We start from the raw sequence: 22,752 nt of genomic DNA, 5'->3' as shown, positions 1-22,752 counted from the left end.
TTTAGTTTCTTAATTTACCATCTGTTGTCCTCTCTACTCTAATAAACAATTAAATGCCCCATCAACGTTCTGTTTGACAAAAGGAAGTTAGTGGAGAACCTAACTCTACTACCTTGAAGAACATGAAATTCTCATTAAATTTTCCAGATTGCCCTAGAAATGGGGTCCAAAGACACTTCATTGTACTTACCATTATTTCCTTGTTTAAGAGGTTCACCTCCCTTATTCCGTAGCCTCGTAAAAGTTTTTTCATTTCCATTAGTTTGTAACTCTCCTGTAATAACTTGACCCTAAATGTAAATTTATTGGTATTAACATGGATTATCTTCTTTCATGAAATGCCAGGGGACACGGGAAAGGGCAGAACACCAGAAATGACTGTCAACTCAACACACGAGGCTTATCCAACACCAACAAAGGTGTCTGGGCTTTCATCTTACTTGGGGTGGTCCATTTCCAAGTGCTTTTTCACCAGCTGCTCCACCGCCGCATTCCAGGGAACCACGGCTGCGTACATCATCTTAAGCACAGCGTCGAATATGAGCTACAAAGACACACACAGGGCAGTGAGTAGCCTGGGAGGTCATGCAAATTAATGACATTGCCTAATCTACAACAGAGGTCCTACATCTACTGTATGACTGCAAAAGTATACCTTCCTTCTGATTTTCACACATAAAGGGCAATGTTAATATTTAAAAAAATATTTTCTCTGCTGGATATTAAGTCATATAACTCTATTACTTTCTACAGACTGTGTTTAAAAATATTTTTTCATGAGTTTTTTATTCATATTTTATAATAGTGCTTAGTAACAGTGCAGTAGAAATAAAGGCATATTGTAATGTATTTTTCAAATGTATCTATGTTTAAGAAACCAAATGCATCCAATTGTCTATGGTGGTTCTTCTTGGGTGGGAATAAGAAAATGTTCACCACTAATTTTCATAATTAAAGAAAATAGAATTATGGGTGGTTTTTAAATTATTTCTATTCCTTTTCCGTTGTACACAAATTCTTTTTTGACGAGAAAGTAAGTGTTAAGAAAAGGTGCAATGCTGAGAAGGAATCTGCATGGTCACCATGTACTCACGTCTGTGTCAGATAAACATCCTATGACTGCCATGGCTTTTGCTTCCCATGCTGTCTCAAAGAGTGACATGGACTTTGAGCTACATCTCTTCAATAAATCCTAATGAGGGATAAGAATATACATTTTTATTTTTTAAATATATTTTATTGATTTTTTACAGAGAGGAAGGGAGAGGGATAGAGAGTTAGAAACATTGATGAGAGAGAAACATTAATCAGCTGCCTCCTGCACACCCCCTACTGGGGATGTGCTCGCAACCAAGGTACATGCCCCTTGGCCAGAATCGAACCTGGGACCTTTCAGTCCGCAAGGCCGATGCTCTATCCACTGAGCCAAACCGGTTAGGGCAGCACATATATTTTTAAATTTAAAACTCTGACTAAAACAACAACAAAAAAGTAAAACACACATATAAATACAAATAACTTTTATGGATGTGTGAAAAACACAAAAACTTCTACTTAGCAATGGTAAAAAAAAAATACAACATAGTATTGCTAAAACCTTAGCCTTCAGTTTTACATGGTACAGAAAACTTATGAAGGAAACATTCTTGAAGAATCTATACATAAGATTACTGCACCTTAGTAATGTCTACAAAAAGTAACTGCTAATATATATATAGAGCTCATGCTCCTATTATCTCACAATAACCATTTGTAGAAAGCCCTAATATCCTGTTTTGTTCAAGATTACCAGCCAATCAATAACAGAGTTAACCCACATTCTTAACCAATAATCTGCACAAATCCTAACGGTAAAGCATTAAATGTTTAACTCAAAGGACTTAATAATACATCGTATTAAAACTTAATGCAGTCACACACTGCATAGATGCAAGAAAACAGACTAGACGTAAGGAAAAGTTACCTCTATGTACAGGAGAAGGAGTTCCTCCTCTTGCAAGTCATGTTCCCTCATGTAAACTCTTATAAACTTCTCTAAGATGGAAGGAATAAGCTCTGGCGCCAACACTTTGTCAAACATTCGGAACACAATGGTGGTTGTCGTCTCCTGGATGCCAAAGAAGACGGTATGAATGCGAACTTTACTCATCCTGGCGACAAAGTAATGTTGGTCAACCTAGACCTTTACCTTCTCAAAATCAGAGAGGGCCAAGCTGCAGTTGTACTTCCTGTGCAATGTGATCAACTCCCGCAAGTTATTTACCAGGGTCCTTAACTGACACACTTCCTCCGTGTTCTCATAATCCTTCTGAAATAAAAGCGTGAGGGAAATATGCAAAAAGGTCAGAATTATTTTATACAAAATGTGAAATGGCCATGATTATGCACATAAGAGGAAACTTGCAAATTATGCCTTTTTAACTAGTACAAATTAACAGATCAGAATCTGACAGAAATCTGAAATTTTCTTTCTTTCTTTTTTTTTTAAAATATATTTTATTGATTTTCTACAGAGAGGAAGGGAGAGGGATAGAGAGTTAGAAACATCGATGAGAGAGAAACATCGATCAGCTGCCTCTTGCACACACCCCACTGGAGATGTGCCCGCAACCAAGGTACATGCCCTTGACCGGAATCGAACCTGGGACCCTTGAGTCCGCAGGCCAACGCTCTATCCACTGAGCCAAACCAGTTAGGGCTGAAATTTTCTTTCTTAAAAAATACAGAAAATTATTATTAGTGTAATATACTTAGGTACATAAACATCATTTAGATGGCCCTCAGTGTCCTATCTGTATTGATCATGACCAGAGTTTTTTTTTTTTTTTTAATATACATTTTTCATTGATTTCAGAGAAGGAAGGGAGAGGGAGAGAAAGATAGAAACATCAATGATGAGAGAGAATCATTGACCGGCTGCCTCCTGCACCACCCCTACTGGGGATTGAGCCCACAACCCGGGCTTGTGTCCTTGACCAGAATCGGACCCGGGATCCTTCAGTCCGCAGGCTGATGCACTATCCACTGAGCCAAACCAGCTAGAGCGTGACCAGACATTTTTTAAAGTTATGTATAAGGACTTCTCAATATTGGTAAAAGGCAATTAACAGGGGAAAGACAAAGTAGTGTTTTATAGCAAAAAGAAAATGCTCTTCTGCAGAAAAATATATTATAATGACAACTACATATACTAGTAATATATACTGATTATATACATCAATACACTGCTTGAAACTTATATAAAAAATTCCGTGCCCTAGCCGGTTTGGCTCAGTGGATAGAGCATCAGCCTGAGGACCGAAGGGACCCAGGTTCGATTCCAGCCGAGGGCACATGCCTGGGTTGCGGGCTTGATTCCCAGTGGGGGGTGTGCAGGAGGCAGCCCATCAATGATTCTCTCTCATCATTGATGTTTCTATCGCTCTCTCCTTCTCCCTTCCTCTCTGAAATCAATAATGAAATATATTTAAGCCGAAACCGGTTTGGCTCAGTGGATAGAGCTCCTGGTTCATAGGTCGTTGTTCAACCACTGAGCCACGCCGGCCGCTGAGACACTCATTTTAAAAGTGAGAGAGTAAGCCGAGACCGGTGTGACTCAGTGGATAGAGCGTCGGCCTGCAGACTAAAAGGTCCCAGGTTCGATTCCGGTCAAGGGCATGTACCTTGGTTGCGGGCACATCCCCAGTAGGGGGTGTGCAGGAGGCAGCTGATTGATGTTTCTCTCTCATCGATGTTTCTGGCTCTCTATCCCTCTCTCTTCCACTCTGTAAAAAATCAATAAAATATATATTTTTTTAAAATTCCCATTTTATTTTTAACAGTATATAATCAATAAGTACAATTAATAAGAACTTGTTATATCAGAAAGTAGGAGGACATTTATTATTTTTGGGTTCCAGAAATTTAAAGAATAAATTCAATTTCATAATATACATTTTAACCTCAAGTAAGGTCATACCTCTGATACTTAAGTACTTAATACTTCAGAGTTGAAATTAAGCTGAGATGTCGCATATGTTTATAAACCTAATTATGGCATACCAACAAATTTTTAAAAGACAAGAATGTACTCACCCCCCCCCCAATATAATGTATGCTTTCTAGTTTTTATACCTGAAGGGGAATAGAAATGAACTTAAGAAATTTAGAAGCCAAACAATAAATTCAGTTCATTAACTTCAAATTAACATCAGTATTCCTGATCTTAGTTCCCTTTCAGCATTGCTTTATTTTTCAGACAGCCGGAAAGTCCCAGATTTTTTTCAATTTTCATTTTAAAAATTCATTGGTACTTTAAGCCATATGGCTGCTAAAATGTGGGGCTTAATCACAAGGAACAACAACAGCCTACAATTATTGGAATCGAGAGTCTAGGTCAGTGGTTGGCAAACTCATTAGTCAACAGAGTGGCAAACCGTGGCTCGAGAGCCACAGTTTGCCTACCACTGGTCTAAGATAAGCATTCAGAACTGGGAGTTGCTCACTAGTTAAGTAAAAAAGTCTGATTGACATAGCCTTTGAAAACAAATCCTAATGCATTAGTAAGGTTTGTTTTATAAAGCAATGTGAAATGCTTCTAATGTAGGAAATCCCCAGTATACTACTTAGGAGTATGTTTATATATTGTTTCCGGCCCTGGCCGGGTAGCTCAACTGGTTAGAGTATCATCCTGATACACTAAGGTTGTGGGTTCGATTCCCCTGTCAGGGTACATACAGGAATCAACCAATGAATGCATTAATAAGTGGAACTACAAATCAAAGTTTTTTTCTCTCTCTCCCTTCCTCTTTTCTCTCTAAAATAAATAAGAAGTAAAATACATATTGTTTCCCTGTTGGTTAGTTCAATAGAGAAAAAGAATGCATTAAGATAAGTTTAAGTTATAACATAAAAAGCAGGAAGAAAAAGAAAGCAAATTTTCCTTTTTATGGATTTTAAAAGTACCCGTCCAAAGAAAACAGAAAATTGCAGAAATGGGTGTATTTCTAGTACATATAGATAAACCCTTTAACATGAATGAATGTTTTATCACCAAGTCTGTTTTCCATGTCATACCAAGGAAATCCAATGCCAGGAGGACACCAATCCCATCTCATCCGGTTTTTCTACTGTAAAAAATACCTCTGCCAGTTGAAGTCCATTTTCTGGCCAGTTTGCCTTTAAAAAATTTTACAAACCATTAAAAATAATGATTTATGCCATTGGGAAGAGTCTTAAATGCATTTTCAATGCTAATTATAGAAATTACCTTATCAGTTAATTCAAGGTTCCTGGCTGCTTGCTCCAACCATTTTGCAAGAATTTTCTGGAATAGATATATCATTTAAAAATATAATACTCAATTACTTAATCACCAAAATAACTTAAACATCCATGATAATCTTTCAAAAGAGACAGTAAAATGGACCAACTGGTGTTATGTGACTTAATGTTCAATGATATGATGTAAAAAATAAAACTGAGTCACCAAAAGTGGAAATACTAAAGGCAATTCACCTGTCCATCCGGTACAATCCTTCTTACAAACGGGATCACGTCATTCTTAAGCCAGGGACAGAGCTTTTGCAAAGAGACTGGTGTAGAAATCGAGTTGAGCAAGTTCTCAAGCATCTTCACATCAAACCTGCTTTCAAAGTTTGCCTAAATCATACAGAGTGAGAAATTAAGGTTTATCTGCCAAATTGAAACTGACAGCCTCCCAAAAAAGAAAGACCTCTTAGGAAGTCATTTCAAGAATTATTTTACTATTTTGACGAGCATCAAATGTGATTTACTATAGATAAATGATTTACTATAGATAAATGATTTGAGCTGGGAGCCACAAATTCCATGAATCTCATGACAGAAAATTCCAAATAACAAATTAAGTGGCAGAGGAACTGGTATGGGTGGCCCTCCAAGGAAAACAGTAAGCTCCAATTATCTATCTATCTATATAAAAGCCTAAGCGACCATTACAACCGGTTGACCAGTCACTATGATGTGCACTGACCACCAGGGGGCAGATGCTCAATGCAGGAGCTGCCCCCTCATGGTCATTGCACTCCCACAGCCAATCTCCCGTGGTCGGCCAACTTCCCGCAGTCCCTCCCCACAGCCGGCCGGCCCTGTTGGGCAGCGATCGCCGGCCAGGCTGAGGGACCCCACCTGTGCATGAATTCATGTACTGGGCCTCTAGTATCTTTATAATATTTCCTCTGAGTTAATATCATCACAGGATAGTTTACTCTGGGACAGGTCATATTTTATCAATGTGAAAACATCCCATTGCCAAGTCTCATTTGCCACCCTGTTAGTTCCCAGCACTGATTCAATCACCTTAGGGGTTATGAAGCCATTAAGAAAAAAAAAAAAAAAAAAGCAAAACGTATTACCCGATGTCTAAGCCAAAGGTACTGTGCACAAACAAGGTTTCCTTCTCTTAGCTGCAAAAAAATATCCTTGAGGTCATCTTCATTATTCAGAAATTCGATCCAAGAACTACCACTGCCAAGTCAGAGAGGGAAAAAGTTACTGTTTTGCCGAAACCGGTTTGGCTCAGTGGATAGAGCATCGGCCTGCGGACTCAAGGGTCCCAGGTTCTATTCCGGTCAAGGGCATGTACCTTGGTTGCGGGCACATCCCTAGTAGGGGGTGTGCAAGAGGCAGCTGATCGATGTTTCTCTCTCATTGATGTTTCTAACTCTCTATCCCTCTCTCTTCCTCCCTGTAAAAAATCAATAAAATATATTTTTAAAAAAAAAAGTTACTATTTAAAAAAATATATTAAGGTTATTCGTACAAGTGGATATCACTATGCATTTTAACTAGTTTCCCCCAAAAAAAGTTATTAAAAAGTTCCAAAGACTAAACAGTGAAAAATAAATTTCCTTCTTATCTCTGACCTATGAGCCTCCTGCATTGTCCCTGGAAGTCATGCCTCTTCTTGCAGGTCCTTCCTGAGATAATGACTAAATACACAAGCCACCATTTTTAATTTTTAAAGGAATGAGAGTGTTCTTTATATATTATCTGTACTTAAAAAAAATTCATACAGGTATTTCCACTAATGTCAGGAACAAGAGCAGGATACCTATTAACCACCGTTATTTATTATTTTATAAGTACCACTCAATCAACTAGGCAAGGGGGAAAAATGAGGCAAAATTATCATTATTCAAATACATAATTATATACTTGGAAAGAACAGAGCAATTGAAATATTGCCATGAATAATAAATTCAGTAAGGCAGCTGGGTAAAAATTAATTTTAATACTTCTCTATGTTCTTTTGAAAATATGAGGGGAAAAAGTCCCATTTGTAATAATAGAGAAAAAAAGATAAAATAAAGTTTAAACAAAAAATGTACAAAATTTATATAAAGATGAGTGAATCGATACCACTCAGGAACATTAAAAAAACAGGAGAGAATGAGTAGAAAGACACATACTGTCCTTAACTAGGAAGATTAAATATTGTAAAGATGCCGGTTCTCCCCAAATTGATGTTAGTTTCAGCACATTCCCAACTAAAATAAAGAAACTGCGTAAGCTGATTCTGATTTCAAATGTCATTTGAAAAAAATACAACCATGAGAAAATAGCCTTCCAAATCCTGAAAAATAAAAAATAAAAACTACCTAAGTTAAAACTATTGAATACTGGTGAGTGAATAGGGAGATGAGATCAACTGAATACAATTAAAGTCCAGAGACAGACTTTAATACATGTGAGACTTTTAGCACTTGATTAAGGGAACATTTCAATCGGCATTGAAAATGTACGTCATTTAATGAGAGTATTGGAATAAATGACTAGCCACAAGGAAAAAAAATACATCTTCCCTTCATTTTCATTTATCCTGATAAACACACTTGTGTGATCTTTAAGGTAGTTATATTTGTAAATAATAGTATTCTTGGTGCACATGTTAGTATATCTAATAAAATCTATTTCCAGATGTAAAATTGCTAAGGCAAAAGCTATATGCATTTAAATTTGCCTTTCCAATGTATCAATTCCCATACATGATTAGGAAGTGCCTAAAGCTTAGCAGGGACAAATATTTCCCATCCTCAGAAACATAATTTATTCATAGCAATACTGTATCTCTTATGACATTCCAAATTTAAATCTAATTCAGAATCTAAACATTAAAAAGGAGGACTGCACAAACCTGAATTTTTCTGGTCCAAATGCTCCATAAAACGTAGTCAACTTTTCATGAGCCCTTAGAACCTAAAAAGGAATAACCTGGTCATCTGCATGTTGTGTGCAATATTAAAAAATTAGACCTTCTGTTGGACAAGGCTTACACAAAGTCTCATCTTGTCAATTCCCATAAATATGACTGCCTTATTTAACACAAAACAAAAAAGAGTTGGAATAAAGGAAATGTTTCCAATCACATTCAATACAATAAAACTGCAAAATCGGAAGCCATTTGCACATTAATTGTGGGTGCCTTCAAAATCAACTAGTTTTCTACTAATTTATAAATGCCCTCATGGTAAAACCTAGCTAGATTATACCAAAAATTTAGTTTGAGAGTTAAAAAATATATATGCACATATATACACACACACACTTTTTGTACCATAACAATCATCATCACAGTTGACATTTATTTGCGGGCTTAACAGGTGCCAGGCACTATGCAAAAAATGATTTATCTAAATAATTTCATTTGACCTCAAAATAACCCTATAAGTACTATTATTATTATTCCCATTTTGCAGATAAGGAAACAAGTATTAAAGTAAGTTACTTGTGAAAAATACTACAGGCCTATCTCTAATTGAAAAATATACAGTCATGAGCTGCATAATATTTCAGTCAATGACAGACCACACATACGATGTGGTCCTGTAAGATTATAATGGAACTGGAAAATTCCTATAGCCTAGTGACATCATAGTGCAACACGTTACCCACATGTTCGTGGTGATGCTGGTGGAAAGAAATCTACTGCACTGCCAGTCATATGGAAATACAGTACATGTGTTATGTACAATACATAATACTTGATGATAATACATGTCTATGTTTCTAGTTTATGTATTTATACTTACTTTTTATTGTTATTTTAGTGTACTCTTTCTACTTATCTAAAAACAGCTGGCACCTGGCTGATGTGGCTCAGCAGTTAAGCATCAACCCTGGAACCAAGGGGTTGCCAGTTCGATTCCCAGTCAGGGCACATGCCCGGGATGCGGACTCAATCTCTAGTGGGGGGAGTGCAGAGGCAGCCAATCAATGATGTTCCTCTCTCTCATCGATGTTTCTATCTCTCTATCTCTCTCCCTTCCTCTCTCTAAAAATCAATGAAAACATTAAAACAAAAAAGTTTGCTGCACCAAGTGCCCATCAGTAGATGAGTAGATCCAAAGTTGTGGTACATTACATAATGGAATACTACTTGGATGCAAAAAAAGTAAAAAGAAGGAAATCTTACTCTTTGCAACAGCATGGATAGAACTGAAGAGCATTATGCTAAATGAAATAAGCCAGTCAGAGAAAGACAAGTACTATATGATCTCACTCATATGTGGAATCTAATGAACAAAATGAACTGATAAGCCAAAGAGAGACAGAACCATAGATAGAGAGCAGACTGACAGCTATGGGGTGAGGGGTGGGGGCTTGGGAGGCTGAGTGGGGTGGTGGTGGAGGCATTGAGGAAAAAAAAAGAGGAAAAACTCAAGGACATGGACAACAGTGTGGGGAAGGAGAGGTGGGGGGAGTTGGAGGAGGGGATAGGGGGGACAAATGGCGATGGAGACTTGACTTGAGCACACATACACAATACAGTGTACAGATGATGTGATGTGGAATTGTGCCCCTGAAACCTGTATAATTTTGTTAACCAGTGTCACCCCAATAAGTTCAATAAAAAGAAAAAAAAGTTTGCTGTAAAACAGTATGCCACATTATGCCAGCAGCAGCCTCATCCGTGCTGTGTTTACTGCAGCTCTTGATTGCATCACTTTCTCTTGTGCTTGATTCCATCTCATGTTGTTTTATACACTGAGTATAGCCTAACTGTGCAGTGTTTCCAAAGTCCACAGTAGTGGACAGTAAGGTCCTAGGTTTTCACACTCATCACCATTCACTTACTGACTCATCCAGAGCAACCTCCAATCCTGTGAGTTCCACCCACGGAAAGTGCCCTAGAGAGGTACTGGTTTTTATCTTTTATACAGTATTTTCACTGCACATTCTCTATGTTTAGACACGCAAACACTCACTGTTGTTGTTAAAACGGCCTCCAGCACTCAGAACAGTAACATGCTGCACAGGTTGTAGTCTAGGAGCAACGGGCTACACGATAGAGTAGACTGTACCGCACCTAGGGTTTTGTGGTGTGTGTTTAATTTTTTAAGAATTTATTTGAGCCAAACTGATGACATATGCCAGGGAGCAAGATTGCGAATGCTCCTGTACCATCTAGGTCTGTGTAAGTGCACCCTGTGGTGTTTGCACAATGACCACATCACCTAATGACACATTTCTCAGGACCATTAAGTGGTGCCTGACTGTACTGTAAAGGTATATTCACTCGAAAATTAATCCATGAATATAATGTAATTACCTCTTTTAAGCCATAAGAATAGACAAGAACAGTTCTGTCTTCTTTTTTCAAAAGCTAAGATGAACAAGAAACACAGAATATCTGTTAGGTTTCTCATGAAAGATGAACATTTTTGTGAATTAAAGGAAAAATCCTCTCTAAAAATAAAATTGCATCAAACTTTGAAATAAACAGTGAACAATAAAGAAATGACATATCTTAAAAAAACAATGCATTTTATGAAAAAAAGCTCACAACGTTTTGCCCATCTGTTACACCTGGATTTTAAGGAATATAACTAGCAGTGGTATTCAAAGGTCACTGAGCAGAACAATCAACAGCAAAAATACACTTTTTTAAAGGCCTATGATAGAAAAAGAATTCATTATTTTTGAAATTATTTGTTTTGCATAAGACAAACTAACATGTTTTAAATGTTATGAAAACTTACCCTGGTTTTGGCATAATTTAGCATTTCCTGGGTCGTTTCATAGGTTATCCACTGAGCCTCCAAGCAGTAATTCACCACAAATTCATCGTCCTGTTGCATAAATGCCAGACATAAGAAGGTGACCTAACGTTGACCAATCTGTCAACCCAAACACCCTCGCACATGGCAGGGAAAACACACCTGGATTTTATGTAGTGTCTCCTTCGCCTCCTCTACAAGTTTCTGCCATTTGGTCTGCTCACTGGTGTCCACAGAACTCAACGCAAGTTTCTCCAATATATCATTTGATTTTACTTTGTAAACAAGCTGCAATATAAATACGCCACATCAAGTACCTCGAAGCCAAAAATGCTATCTCTCTAGCATCTGGTACATGAAAAAAATGTTTTTCAATGAACAAATAAATTCACGCGTGATTACCTCAACATCCAGACCAAACTGAATGGCAAAGCTCTCGGCTTCAGCAAATTTGTGTTTGTGAAGTAACCGACTCAATCTGTTAAGTGGGGAGAAAAATGTTGGTAAAATTTTTTATTAATCACGGGATTTACGTTTTTCATTAAGGGATAAGGCTTAAAAGAAAATGAGAAGTTACCTGTTTTCTGGTAAAGCTTCTGTAAGACATCTGAGTACTAAAACAGAGACTGAGTCTTCAGAGAGCCTGAAAAAAAGTTTTCACTCTAAGTGCATTTATCATTTCATATTAATAAGTAAAATTTAACTTAGCTGTTATTTAACAACTTATCTGATGAAACAAAGCATGACCTACTCTGGATCATTTTTGCAAATTCCCTCCAGAAGGTATATGGTATCCTACAACAATAACAAAAACATATTTAAAATTAGTGTACAGAATTAATTCATTTTTTAAAATAGTAACAGGAATCTTCGCATTTTCTTTTTCTTTTTTTAACTTTTATTATTATGGTATTTTTTAGTTCACACCCGAGGATATTTTTCCATTGATTTTTAGAGAGAGTGGAAGAGAGAGGGAAAGACAGAAATATCGATGTGAGAGAACACATCAATTGGTTGCCTCCTGCACAAGCTCTGACCAAGGCCGGGGAAGATCCTGCAACTGAGGTACGTACCCTTGACTAGAATCAAACCCAGGACCATTCGGTCCACAGGCCTGTGCTCTATCTACTGAGCCAAACCAGGTAGGGTCAGAATTAATTCATTTTATAGTTACTAGAGTAACAACTGGTTTAGGCAAAAGTTATCAATGGAATTCTAAAATCACTGGGAAAACTGTTGGGGAAAAGAATATTCCCATAGTCTCAAAATAACACTACAGAAACAACTTACTACATACAAAGGGCGAAAGGTACCTTTACAATGAAGTCTGGCATAGCTGTCTTAACTATGTCTTCAAATGTAACATCACCAAAGCAGGACAAATGGACACGAGCCCCTTAATGTAATGCAGCTAGGACACAACGTTATCTATGCAGTATTCTTGCCAAAAAAGATTAGCATGAACTTAATCATGATGGAACAAACAAATCCAAATAGAGGGATATTCTATAACACAGCAACCTAGGACTCAAAAAATGTCAATGTCGTAGGAGACTAAAAAGATCAGGGAAGGGTTCAGATTTAAGTAGACTAGCATGTGACCATGACAATGAAATTCGATACGTGATTCTTGGTTGGATCCCGGATCAGAAAAAAATATAGCTTAAAAAAAAAATAGCTTTGCCACAATTGGCAAAATTTGAATGTGGATGGTATAATTCATAATAGTTAAATTTTGTAAGTGTGATAACTGTGTTGCAGAAGAATGGCCTTATTCTTAGGAGATACCTGCTGAAGTACTTAGGGGTGATAGGTCATGGTGTGGGCAATTAAAAATGTTTTTAAAGATCACAGTTAAAAATTAAATAAATAAAAGCAATATCTCCCTGCCTCCAGTTATCATCTAAATTTCTTGTGAAGACACAAGAAAATGAAATGTGCAGTTGACTGATATTTTCTTTTCTTTTTTTTTTTTAAATGAAGACTGACCTTGGGCAAGTGTATTTGAGGCTATCTGATAACAATAGTTATAAACCTGTGACCTATTCAGGTATTCCATTAAATTCCACTCAGGCTTAGCTTAGTTATTCTTAATTTTTAAAATATAAAGTAGTTCAAAATGTGTATCAACATACTGTGCTAATTCCTGTTTGGACCAGAGAAGAAACACCAGATACTTCCAAAGAGTACATTATTTCCATCATAGGTAATGAATAGACCATGAAATTTTTCATCTGGGAAAAAAAAAAGTAGAGCAATTAATTTAGTAGGTCAATATAACCTCCAAGCACAAGTCAGCACTTCACAATCAAGGACACAGATTAAAACACTTGGTACAGAGCAACTTGCGCAAACTAATTTTATAAGTAAGTCTGTTACTGTATTACGTAAATGTTACATATAAAATTATGTTCTATCCCACCTTCCAAATCTGAAGAATGAAAATCCACATAGCTCAAGTCCATTCAACAATTTGTATTTAAGATGAATGTAATTCTTCAGTGTCAGAACTATGTAAGAGTCACCTTATTTATTTTTAAATATATTTTTATTGATTTCAGAGAGAAAGGGAGAGGGGAGAGAGAGATAGAAACATCAATGATGAGAGGATCATGGATCGGCTGCCTCTTGCACGCTCCCTACTGGGGATCGAGCTTGTAACCAAGGAATGTGCCCTGACCAGAAATAGAATTGTGACCTCCTGGCTCATAGGTCGCTGCTCAACCACTGAGCTACATTGGCTGGGCAGGCGTCACTTTAATAAACATTCTCTTGTGGACATTTTATTCCTAAAATGCCCCAACTAAAATGTAGAACCGGGATTTATATTCATATTTTTTAAACAGGAAAAAAGAACTCTTTCAGGGTTATTTCTGATTTGTGAGGGGTCTGCATGAACTAAGAGCTAATACGTTGTGAGCATTACCTAACAACTACTTTTGTATTAATGCTATTTCTAACACATAATATGGAAACACAACGTGAAACAAATTTTCTAGTACCTTCTTATTAGTAGATGTCAGAGCTACTAATTTGAGATTTGTAATCCCTTGCCTAAAAAAGAGAAAAGAAGGGTTAAGTGAATCATATAAGATTTGTAAGCTAAGTCAAAGTGACATTCTTGCATAAAATTAAAATTCATACACAGATGACATTGAACTTGATTTCTGCACAATTATGGTTCAGAGGACGGACACTCTTTCTTTTTTATGAGTCATTTTTAATCTGATGCATAACTCAAGCAAGATGCAGGCTTCCTTTGCTTGCCTGTTGGCTTATTTATTTTGGACAGATACTATAACACAATCACTTGAAGGTTCGTATTGCTTTTTCTCAATAAGTTTGGCCAACAATGACATGGTCTTTACCCTGTTGGTCTGTTCACAGTGTTACTTAGAATGCGATATATAATGAATGATGAGATCAGAACTGGGTAAGAAACCTGGTCCTAACAGAAGGGCAAGCACTACCAGCATCACAACGTACCGCGTGACTGAAGAAGGCGAATCTGCTTCGGTGGTAAGAAGGAACTCTTCTACATGAAGAGAGGGCCAGTTCCATATGGGAATTAGAGTGTAAATATCCCATAAGCTCAGCACATTCTGCAAGAGAGACATTTCATTGACACATCTTCTTAATGACTAAAAATTTCCATTTCAGGGTTTTTCTTTTGAGATATATATATATACATATGTATATAGGTATATATACATATATATGTATATAAATATACACATGTATGTATGTGTGTGTGTGCATATACACACACATATATATATATCTCGAAATAAAGCATAATACACAAGACAGTATTTCATCCACCCTGGCTAAGGTCAGTGTCTTTGTAAGTTTGACAACATTTTTGGTGTTAAACACAATACCAAGGGGAAACATGAAAGGAGAAATGTCAAAAACATACATCGGCATCAAGAACAAAAAGCAGATTATCTATCAGCTGGAACTTCTTTGCACCTACAAAAGAGAAAGCAAGGTGTATAACGATTATATTTCTGCATTACATATAGCCATATTTAGATAGTAAACTAATACTTATGGACAAAAAGTTCCCATTCTCATTTATTCCTGTTTCTATATTTGTTAGATGATTACCAAAATATAAAACCTCCAAAAAAAAAAAAAGAGTAACAAAGGCAACAACATATCAAGAAAAAGTCATGTATGTGGAAAATTATGAATTTAATCTGCCTTGTTTCACAGAGAGGTCTGGTCAATGACTCAAATGCCAGACTCAGAATATTAACCTGAACATTAGAACTCACTAATAATTACCAAAAGTAGTTTAATTAACTTATTTTACCTTTAATAATCTCTGCATCAATAACATTCTTAACTGTCATTTCTTTCTTGAGAGGATCTGGCTCCCATTTGGAGATTGCACAGTTACCAGTTCCCTACAGAAGTGACAACAGCACATCAGTCGCAAATTTCATTCTTAGAGCTGCATTCTCCTTAAAGTGGAAACACCTAAGTTGTACACATTACTAATTTCAAAATATATACTTAATATATTCAAACCCAACTTGCTTTCATCTTGTAGTTCCTCTCTTTGTTTTCAACAGAACAGAATGAAAAGGACAGTGAGCTGTTGGTACCTGTTGTGATCGCATGAATATTTAATAAGGAGGTGGTATACTCAGGCAACTCACTCTAAAGACATGGGCTAAACTTTATTCTATGTTTTTAATATATTTTTATTGATTTTAGAGAGGAAGGGAGGGGGAGAGAGAGATAGCAACATCAATGATGAGAGAGAATCACTGATCGGCTGCCTCCTGCATGCCCCCCATATGGAGTCTGCAACTCATCCCCTGACCAGGAATCGAACTGTGAACTTCTAGTTCATAGGTGGACACTCAACCACTGAACCACACTGGCTGGCCATGAGGTAAACTAACTTCACATGTAAATTTGGCAAGTAAAAATGTTGTTAAATGCTGTAATTACTCTGAATCTTTGCCTACTCCTTAAATATAATAGTAGAGGCTTTATTTGTTGTTTTTGTCTACACTCATAATTGAAAGAAATCATAAATTTCAGGTAGAGATTTATGAAATTAAAGATGCAGTATTTTTCCAATATAGAAACTTAGGTTTACTTAGTAATTTTGTGAGCTTAATTTTATAATTCCTATTTCTGTTACACATCACAAATTAATTTGTAATTTAACCAAAACAATGTTTTAATGAAAAAATATTTTGGAAACAAAAAACAAACATTTTATAAAAAGAATTATTACCCCAATGATTATAGGGATTTTGCTTGCTAAATCTCCAGCCACAAGACTCAGACAACCAAGAGTATGATACTTTTCAGTAGAAATGAAACTGGACTTGATTTGTCCTTGTAACTGCAAAATTTAAAAAATAAGAATGTTATACATATGCTCCACAGTCCAAATGCCTTGAAAAGATTGATAAAAATCTTTTTAAACCAATGAATTATATTTTTATAAAAATGGAAATGTTATATCATGCTAATTCCCAAAAGTTTAACCAGTAGATAATTATATCCAGAAACCCTCTCCTCAATTTTCATGAAATTTAAGTTTTAAGAAGATAAAGCAATTTTATTTTCTTACCTTTTTTGCTTTATTGAAGTCTACATTTTCAATCGCTGTATGAAGGAGAGAAAGCAGGCTAAACTTACAGTATTAACCTATACAGCACATACAAGTCGCCCCTTCTGGGTCAAAGTGAAATTACATGCAGTCTAGTGAGAAAAACACTGGTCAGAAATTAATACGACAGTGGTGACTTTTCAGTCTTGCCCTTGACCAATGATATAAACTGTGACCTGTTGTTCTCAGAGCACCCACCAGACTGCCCTAGGTTCCTACACATTCCCTTCCTTTCCGTTCCTATTAAAAGGGTCTTCTATTAAAATAGGCTCCAACTCTCCTATTCAAGCTCTGAAGTCCTACCTGTGAAGTCATCACTTTGCACGCTGTTTTGGAAGAACTACTTTGTTTGACTCCTCTTTCGTTGAACTGGAGAGCTATGTATCTTAAAATCTTATTGTATTCCCCAGACCTTGCACGTTTTTGGCACATAGTAGATTTAAAAATATATATTTGTTGAATACATGCCCCAAAACAATTCTTCAGTCTCTCTTAGCTCAGAGGGATGTATGGTCCACACCACTCGCTTAGCACATACTAAATTACTGTTAAGTTAGTTTGTTAACTATATTGTTAATATTTAGTCATTTCTGTTCCTGGGTTCATTCATTCCATCAAAAAGCATTTATTGCTCCCTCTGCATCTCAGCCACCAACGTGCTATCCAGACTGAGGAAGACCTGGAAACCTCGGGGCCACGTGAGCCACAGCTATGGCCCCTTTGGCAAGCACCAGAAGCACCCGCGAGGTCGAGTTTATGCTGTTGGCTTGCATCATCAACACAGGATCCACTTCAACAAACATCACCCAAATTACTCTGGGAAAGTTGGTATGAGGCATTACGACTTAAAGAGGCCCCAGAGCTTGGTAAACTGTGGGCCTGGGTCAGTGAGCAGCCATGTAAATGCTGCCAAAAACAAGGCAGGAGCTGCTCCTACCAATGAAGTGATGCGATCAGCTACATAAAGCCGGGGGGAGGGGAGGCTCCCACAGCAGCCCGTCAGGGTGAAGGCCACGTTCCTCAGCAGAAGAGCTGAGAAGATCTTTAAGTTGGTGGGGCCCATGTCCTGGCAGTTTGAAGCCACATGGAGGGAGGGAAGTTCATTAAATGCTTATAAGTAATAAAAAAATTTAAAAAGCATTTATCACTATGCTAATGTATGTCTTGTCTCTCCAACTAAGCTGTACACTCCTTGGAGGCTATAAACAAATTATATTTCTTCAGCTTCTGTTGCAGCCCTAACACTGGAGAGTAAGTATATTACAAATATTTAAAAGGTATATTCAGTATCATAGAATGTAATTGAACTAAAATCTTCTTAAAGAGAATATTTAAAAATTTACCCGGAGGACTAGTAAGAAATATTGCCGCAAATCAATAATAAGAAAACAATACATTACTTACCTTGCTGAATTTTTACAAGCTGAATGTTTGTAATATAAAAAAATCCATTGTTTGTAAGCAACAGCATACAATAGGTACCTATTAAAATAAAATCAATCCAGTTTCTCTAAAAGCACGTGAATATAAAGTTTAAGCCAGGATCTGAACCTAGCTTACAAATATGTCAATTTACTCATTTAAATTCTAATCATCAAATAATAATAATACAGATAAAACTTAATTACAAAGAACTGCAAAAACAATGTTAGCTCCTGTGAAACTTTTATAAACCAAAATTCACTTCCCAGAAAGAAAAAACAAAAAACCTCAGATACAATATAAAAATAAATTAAGGTTCAGTTAACATTTGTTGAAATGGAAATATGACAAATATACTAGAACCCATCAAAAATATTTTTTAAAATATAATATCTCCTTAGTGATCTATAGAACTCTTAAAACTGTAAAAATTAGTTTAGAATATTATATTTAGGAAAAGTACATTTAAGTCTCTGAAAGGAACTACAATAAAAACTTGTTTCTTACAATAATATTGATCACATCACTAGAAAATTTAACACTGTGTAGGTAGCATAATAATGAATTTACATAATTCATTTACTATAAATCTGATTTTTTGATTGGGTATTAGTCAGAAGACATAAAAAATTTCAAAAAAACTTACCTTCACTTGAACCATCTTTCTCAATAACAAGAGTTTGGTAGGTACGCTGATCTTCATCATTAGCTTTCTGAACAAAAGCCTATTTGCAAATTAATTTCATATCAGATTAAGCCCAGAGAAATATAATCAAGAATTATAGTCTTTAAAATCACAGAGCTATCAATTATCATTAGCAATAACTCTGCCAAACATTGAAGTTTTAAAATGAAAAACCATTTTGAACAAGCATACTAAGAATATTTGCAAAGCTTAGTTTTATAATTTGGCATTTACTTCATGTTTCTAAGGTACGATTCTTAAATAGAGCAACATTATTCTTTTAATTTAAAACACAAATTAAGTCATGCTTTGCTCAAGTTTTTACTTGTCTAAGAGATCATTTAGAATTTAGAAAAAAGAAATGAAAAACATAATAGGGTCTTACGTTAGTGAGCAATGTCTGCTTGGATGTCACATGGATAAAATGTAAGTTGCCACTCCTCTCCCCAACCAATAGGAACTGTCCTTCTTGACATAAGCCAACTACATCCACTTCCGTATCTGAAAATTTGAAATTGAAGTTACTAGCTTCCTTTGAAAATGTTTACTTTAAAAACAAAAAATTATACATTCTGTCATTACAAGTCAACTATTCAAGCTTTGTTTAAATACATTTTTTTAAATTTGTGATTAAAGTAAAAAAGAATGCTACTGACTTCATCAGTCAACAAATATTTACTGAACTGCTTCTGTGCTAAGCATTGTTCTAGGCCTTCTGCACATAGCTGAGAATGTGAATCTATCTTTATGGAGCTCAAATTTTAAGGCAATAATAAGATAATAAACAATGAGCATAATAAAATTATGTGACATGTAAGATGGTAATAAATTCTCTGGGGGGCGGGAAGTAGAGCAGGGAAAGAGCTCAGAGGAGTCATGCGCAGTGCGGTATTAATTAGTGTTCAGGTGAGATCTGAACAAAGACTTGAAGGAGGTGAAGTTATTGTTTGTGCAACAGCAAGAGGCCCAGGGGAGTGAAATGGAGGCTGAGAGGGGAAGGGGAAGGAATAAGAGCAGTAGCATGCAAACTGCTTAAGAACAGAAATTACTCAGTAGCAGCATCTTTTAAAATAATGTATATTTTTAATGATTTCAGAGAGGAAGGGAGAGAGATATAGAAACATCAATGAATCATTGATAGGCTGCCTCCTGCTCGCCCCCCCACCAGGGGATCAAGCCTGCAACCCTGCCCAGGAATTGAACCGTGACCTCCTGGTTTATAGATCGACCCTCAGCCACTGAGGGACACCAGCCAGGCTCAGTAGCGGTACCTTCCACAAATGTATCAGACATTAACACAGCCCAGGACTTCATTGGTGAAACTGAATTTTGTGGACCCATCAGGGTAGAAATGGTAAGATCCCACAAAATAGGAGCGTCTTGCCTCCATAGTGTGATCGAGATTGCATTCTTACAAGCATATCTGGATTTCTTTTCAGTTGTCTCAGTTCTTATGCAAACATTTCAACAATCATTTGTACTTTCCGGCTCACAATACACCTCAAATTTTCAGGAAAAGCTTTCACAATATTTTCACCTGTTTTCCAGCACAATCACTTGTCTCTTAATTTACTCTTAAGTCCATATTTGCATATATTTAAAACTCTTTAACACAAAAAGCTTTTTTTTAATATATTTTATTGATTTTTTACAGAGAGGAAGAGAGAGGGATAGAGAGTTAGAAACATCGATGAGAGAGAAACATCGATCAGCTGCCTCCTGCACACCCCCCACTGGGGATGTGGCCACAACCAAGGTACATGCCCTTGACCGGAATCGAACCTGGGACCCTTGAGTTCGCAGGCTGACGCTCTATCCACTGAGCCAAACCGGTTTCGGCGCAAAAAGCTTTTTGTAGTGCTACACATTCTAAAAATATTCAAATACCTGTTGATGATACTGAAATTATGTACAAGATTCAAGTACCTGAACACACTGGGCTCAACTGTTTCCTACTGTATTCTAATACAAAAGCCATGCCAGTAAAGTAAATTGTAGCTTTACCTGTATGTTTCCCCTTAGACCTACTGAGAAGGGTTCACCCCCAATATCTTTTGAGTCTAATAAGTCAGCACAAAAAAGGCACTCAAGATTAATTTCTTGAAATTACTCCAATTTCGAGTCTTAGAGGTAATAAAGAAAAGGCAGTAGAAATTGGTAGCAAATACGTGACTTCCCATTTATTTTATCGCTTTACGGTAGGTTAAACTTACCAAATATAAGGTGCAACTGAAGCGATCTACAAATACTGTCAAGCAGTATCACTGACTGGTCGGCTACAATGATAAACCCATCACTTAGGCTGCATGCTTGTATCTTTGGATTTAATGAGGCCTGTGGGAGGGAAAAGCATGAGTAAATTAAGATACTTTTATACACATTTAACAATACTGATCAACAGTAGCATCATAGTCCCAAGTACCCAAGTTTAAAACCTGACAGGCCTATTTTTTTTTATCCCATGTGTCTAATTGGTCAAGTATTTTCTTTTCATAGTGTATCTTGAATCCACTCAGATTACAAAATAGGGAAATAGTCCAGGATTGCTAAGAGAGGGCAAAGGTTTCCTAAATACAAGTGTTGGTTCCCTACGAATTGATCTCATGCCTACAGGAGCCAGCAGGCAATGTCTGGGATTCGACAGGGAGGGAGACTGTGGTGTATTGTGAGCCGGAAAGTACATGCCCAGATAAACTTAAAGAGAGCAAAATCAGTGCTTGCTTTGGCAGCATACATATTAAAACTAGGGGCGCAGTGCACAAATCCGTGCACCTTGAAAGGAACTGTGGGCCCCGAGGCTGCGGTGGGAACAGGGACAGGTCTCAGCCCATCCTCCACACCCCCGCCCGGCCCCTCCCGCCACAGCCCCTAGTCCCCTGTCTGTCAGCAGCCCCACTCGCACCTGCTGATGGTGCAGAGCGATTGGGGTTGGCGCCAGCAGTGGGTACAAATGGGTCCAGCGCCGTCAGCGAGTGCGAGCAGTGGCTGCTGCCCTGATCGCCCCTCAGGAGCAGGGGGAGGTGGAGAAGCACTCAGGGGCGATCAAGGCCAGCAGCCCCCACTCACACCCACTGATGGTACTGGCTGTGGGTGCAAGTGGGGCCGGTGCTGGCAGCAGGTGTGAGCACCAGGCGAGACCACAGTGCATGGGAGCAAAAAATTTTCAGTAAATACCGGAGGCTTGCCCCGATGACAGTAACTGGTGCCCCGCCTTGGTCTGGCACCCCTGCTCAGTTGCTCCACCATCCCACCACGGCTGACACCTGCCATGTTCTGCATGTGCCCCCTGGTGGTCAGCACACATCATAGTGACTGGTTGTTTAGTTGTTCTGATGTTCGGTCTATTTGGATATTAGCCTTTTATTATATAGGATTGGAACAATACAGAGAAGATTAACATGGCCCCTGTGCAAGGATGACAGGCAAATTCATGAAGCGTTCCATTAATGGGAAGAAAAAAAAAAAAAAAAGGGAGCAAAATCAGCCAGATTAAAGCCCTTTGGGATGCCTGGCATGGCCACATCTTCCAATTTATGAAGAAAAGCTGCATCTTTATGTGAAATGTTCTGATTTTTAAATATTGGCAGCTAAGTCAACATTTTAAAAAGCACTATGCAAGCCAAATATGAGTCTCCTGTTTTCAGCTTCTGTTGATTAAAGCTTCCCACACATATGTACCCTGAAGCAGTCAGACAGTTTGGTGACTGAAAAAGCTGAGTACTCTGGACAAATGTCTCAACTGACTCTCCTGTAAAATAGGGATAATAATAATATCTACAACACTGGCTTGTTTGGAGATTAAATGAATTCATGTAAAGGGCTTAGAAGACAGCCTTGCATACAGCATATGCTTAATAAATGTTAACTATGGTCTTCTTCCATAGCTTAAGTTTTAGGCTAATCGGTTCATTTTATGCCTACTTCATTGGTCACCTTCTCCAGGTGTAATTCTTGAAAACTCCACCTCATTCTGACCCCTTATGCTCTTT

At 37.3% G+C, this 22,752-nt stretch overlaps 1 protein-coding gene and 1 non-coding gene across 2 annotated transcripts in view; one reads left to right on the top strand and one right to left on the bottom strand.

Moving 5' to 3' along the window:
• KNTC1 (kinetochore associated 1) overlaps window positions 1–22,752 on the bottom strand; it is a 61,728-nt gene that overhangs the window by 34,786 nt on the left and 4,190 nt on the right. Inside the window, exons 3-29 of the mRNA XM_054712496.1 lie at window positions 20,977–21,097; window positions 19,149–19,264; window positions 18,725–18,803; window positions 18,061–18,138; window positions 16,618–16,652; window positions 16,276–16,386; window positions 15,337–15,430; window positions 14,938–14,990; window positions 14,505–14,620; window positions 14,021–14,072; window positions 13,154–13,252; window positions 11,770–11,813; window positions 11,596–11,661; window positions 11,421–11,496; window positions 11,181–11,306; window positions 11,001–11,090; window positions 10,571–10,624; window positions 8,156–8,217; window positions 6,375–6,486; window positions 5,497–5,640; window positions 5,249–5,305; window positions 5,056–5,157; window positions 2,189–2,308; window positions 1,964–2,107; window positions 1,094–1,192; window positions 441–544; window positions 191–290 (exon numbers count right to left, since the gene is read on the bottom strand). Coding sequence (XP_054568471.1) covers window positions 191–290; window positions 441–544; window positions 1,094–1,192; window positions 1,964–2,107; window positions 2,189–2,308; window positions 5,056–5,157; window positions 5,249–5,305; window positions 5,497–5,640; window positions 6,375–6,486; window positions 8,156–8,217; window positions 10,571–10,624; window positions 11,001–11,090; window positions 11,181–11,306; window positions 11,421–11,496; window positions 11,596–11,661; window positions 11,770–11,813; window positions 13,154–13,252; window positions 14,021–14,072; window positions 14,505–14,620; window positions 14,938–14,990; window positions 15,337–15,430; window positions 16,276–16,386; window positions 16,618–16,652; window positions 18,061–18,138; window positions 18,725–18,803; window positions 19,149–19,264; window positions 20,977–21,097 — 2,454 coding nt within the window. The remainder of the gene's footprint in view (window positions 1–190; window positions 291–440; window positions 545–1,093; window positions 1,193–1,963; window positions 2,108–2,188; window positions 2,309–5,055; window positions 5,158–5,248; window positions 5,306–5,496; window positions 5,641–6,374; window positions 6,487–8,155; window positions 8,218–10,570; window positions 10,625–11,000; window positions 11,091–11,180; window positions 11,307–11,420; window positions 11,497–11,595; window positions 11,662–11,769; window positions 11,814–13,153; window positions 13,253–14,020; window positions 14,073–14,504; window positions 14,621–14,937; window positions 14,991–15,336; window positions 15,431–16,275; window positions 16,387–16,617; window positions 16,653–18,060; window positions 18,139–18,724; window positions 18,804–19,148; window positions 19,265–20,976; window positions 21,098–22,752) is intronic.
• Window positions 22,111–22,213, top strand: LOC114231959 (U6 spliceosomal RNA). The gene has a single exon (XR_003617994.1). It is a non-coding gene; the product is annotated as a U6 spliceosomal RNA (small nuclear RNA).

Source organism: Eptesicus fuscus, chromosome 23 (genome assembly GCF_027574615.1).
Source record: "Eptesicus fuscus isolate TK198812 chromosome 23, DD_ASM_mEF_20220401, whole genome shotgun sequence".
NCBI classification, from domain to species: domain Eukaryota; kingdom Metazoa; phylum Chordata; class Mammalia; order Chiroptera; family Vespertilionidae; genus Eptesicus; species Eptesicus fuscus.
The sequence above is the reverse complement of the archived record's forward strand: the minus strand, read 5'-3'. Positions and strand labels throughout refer to the sequence as shown.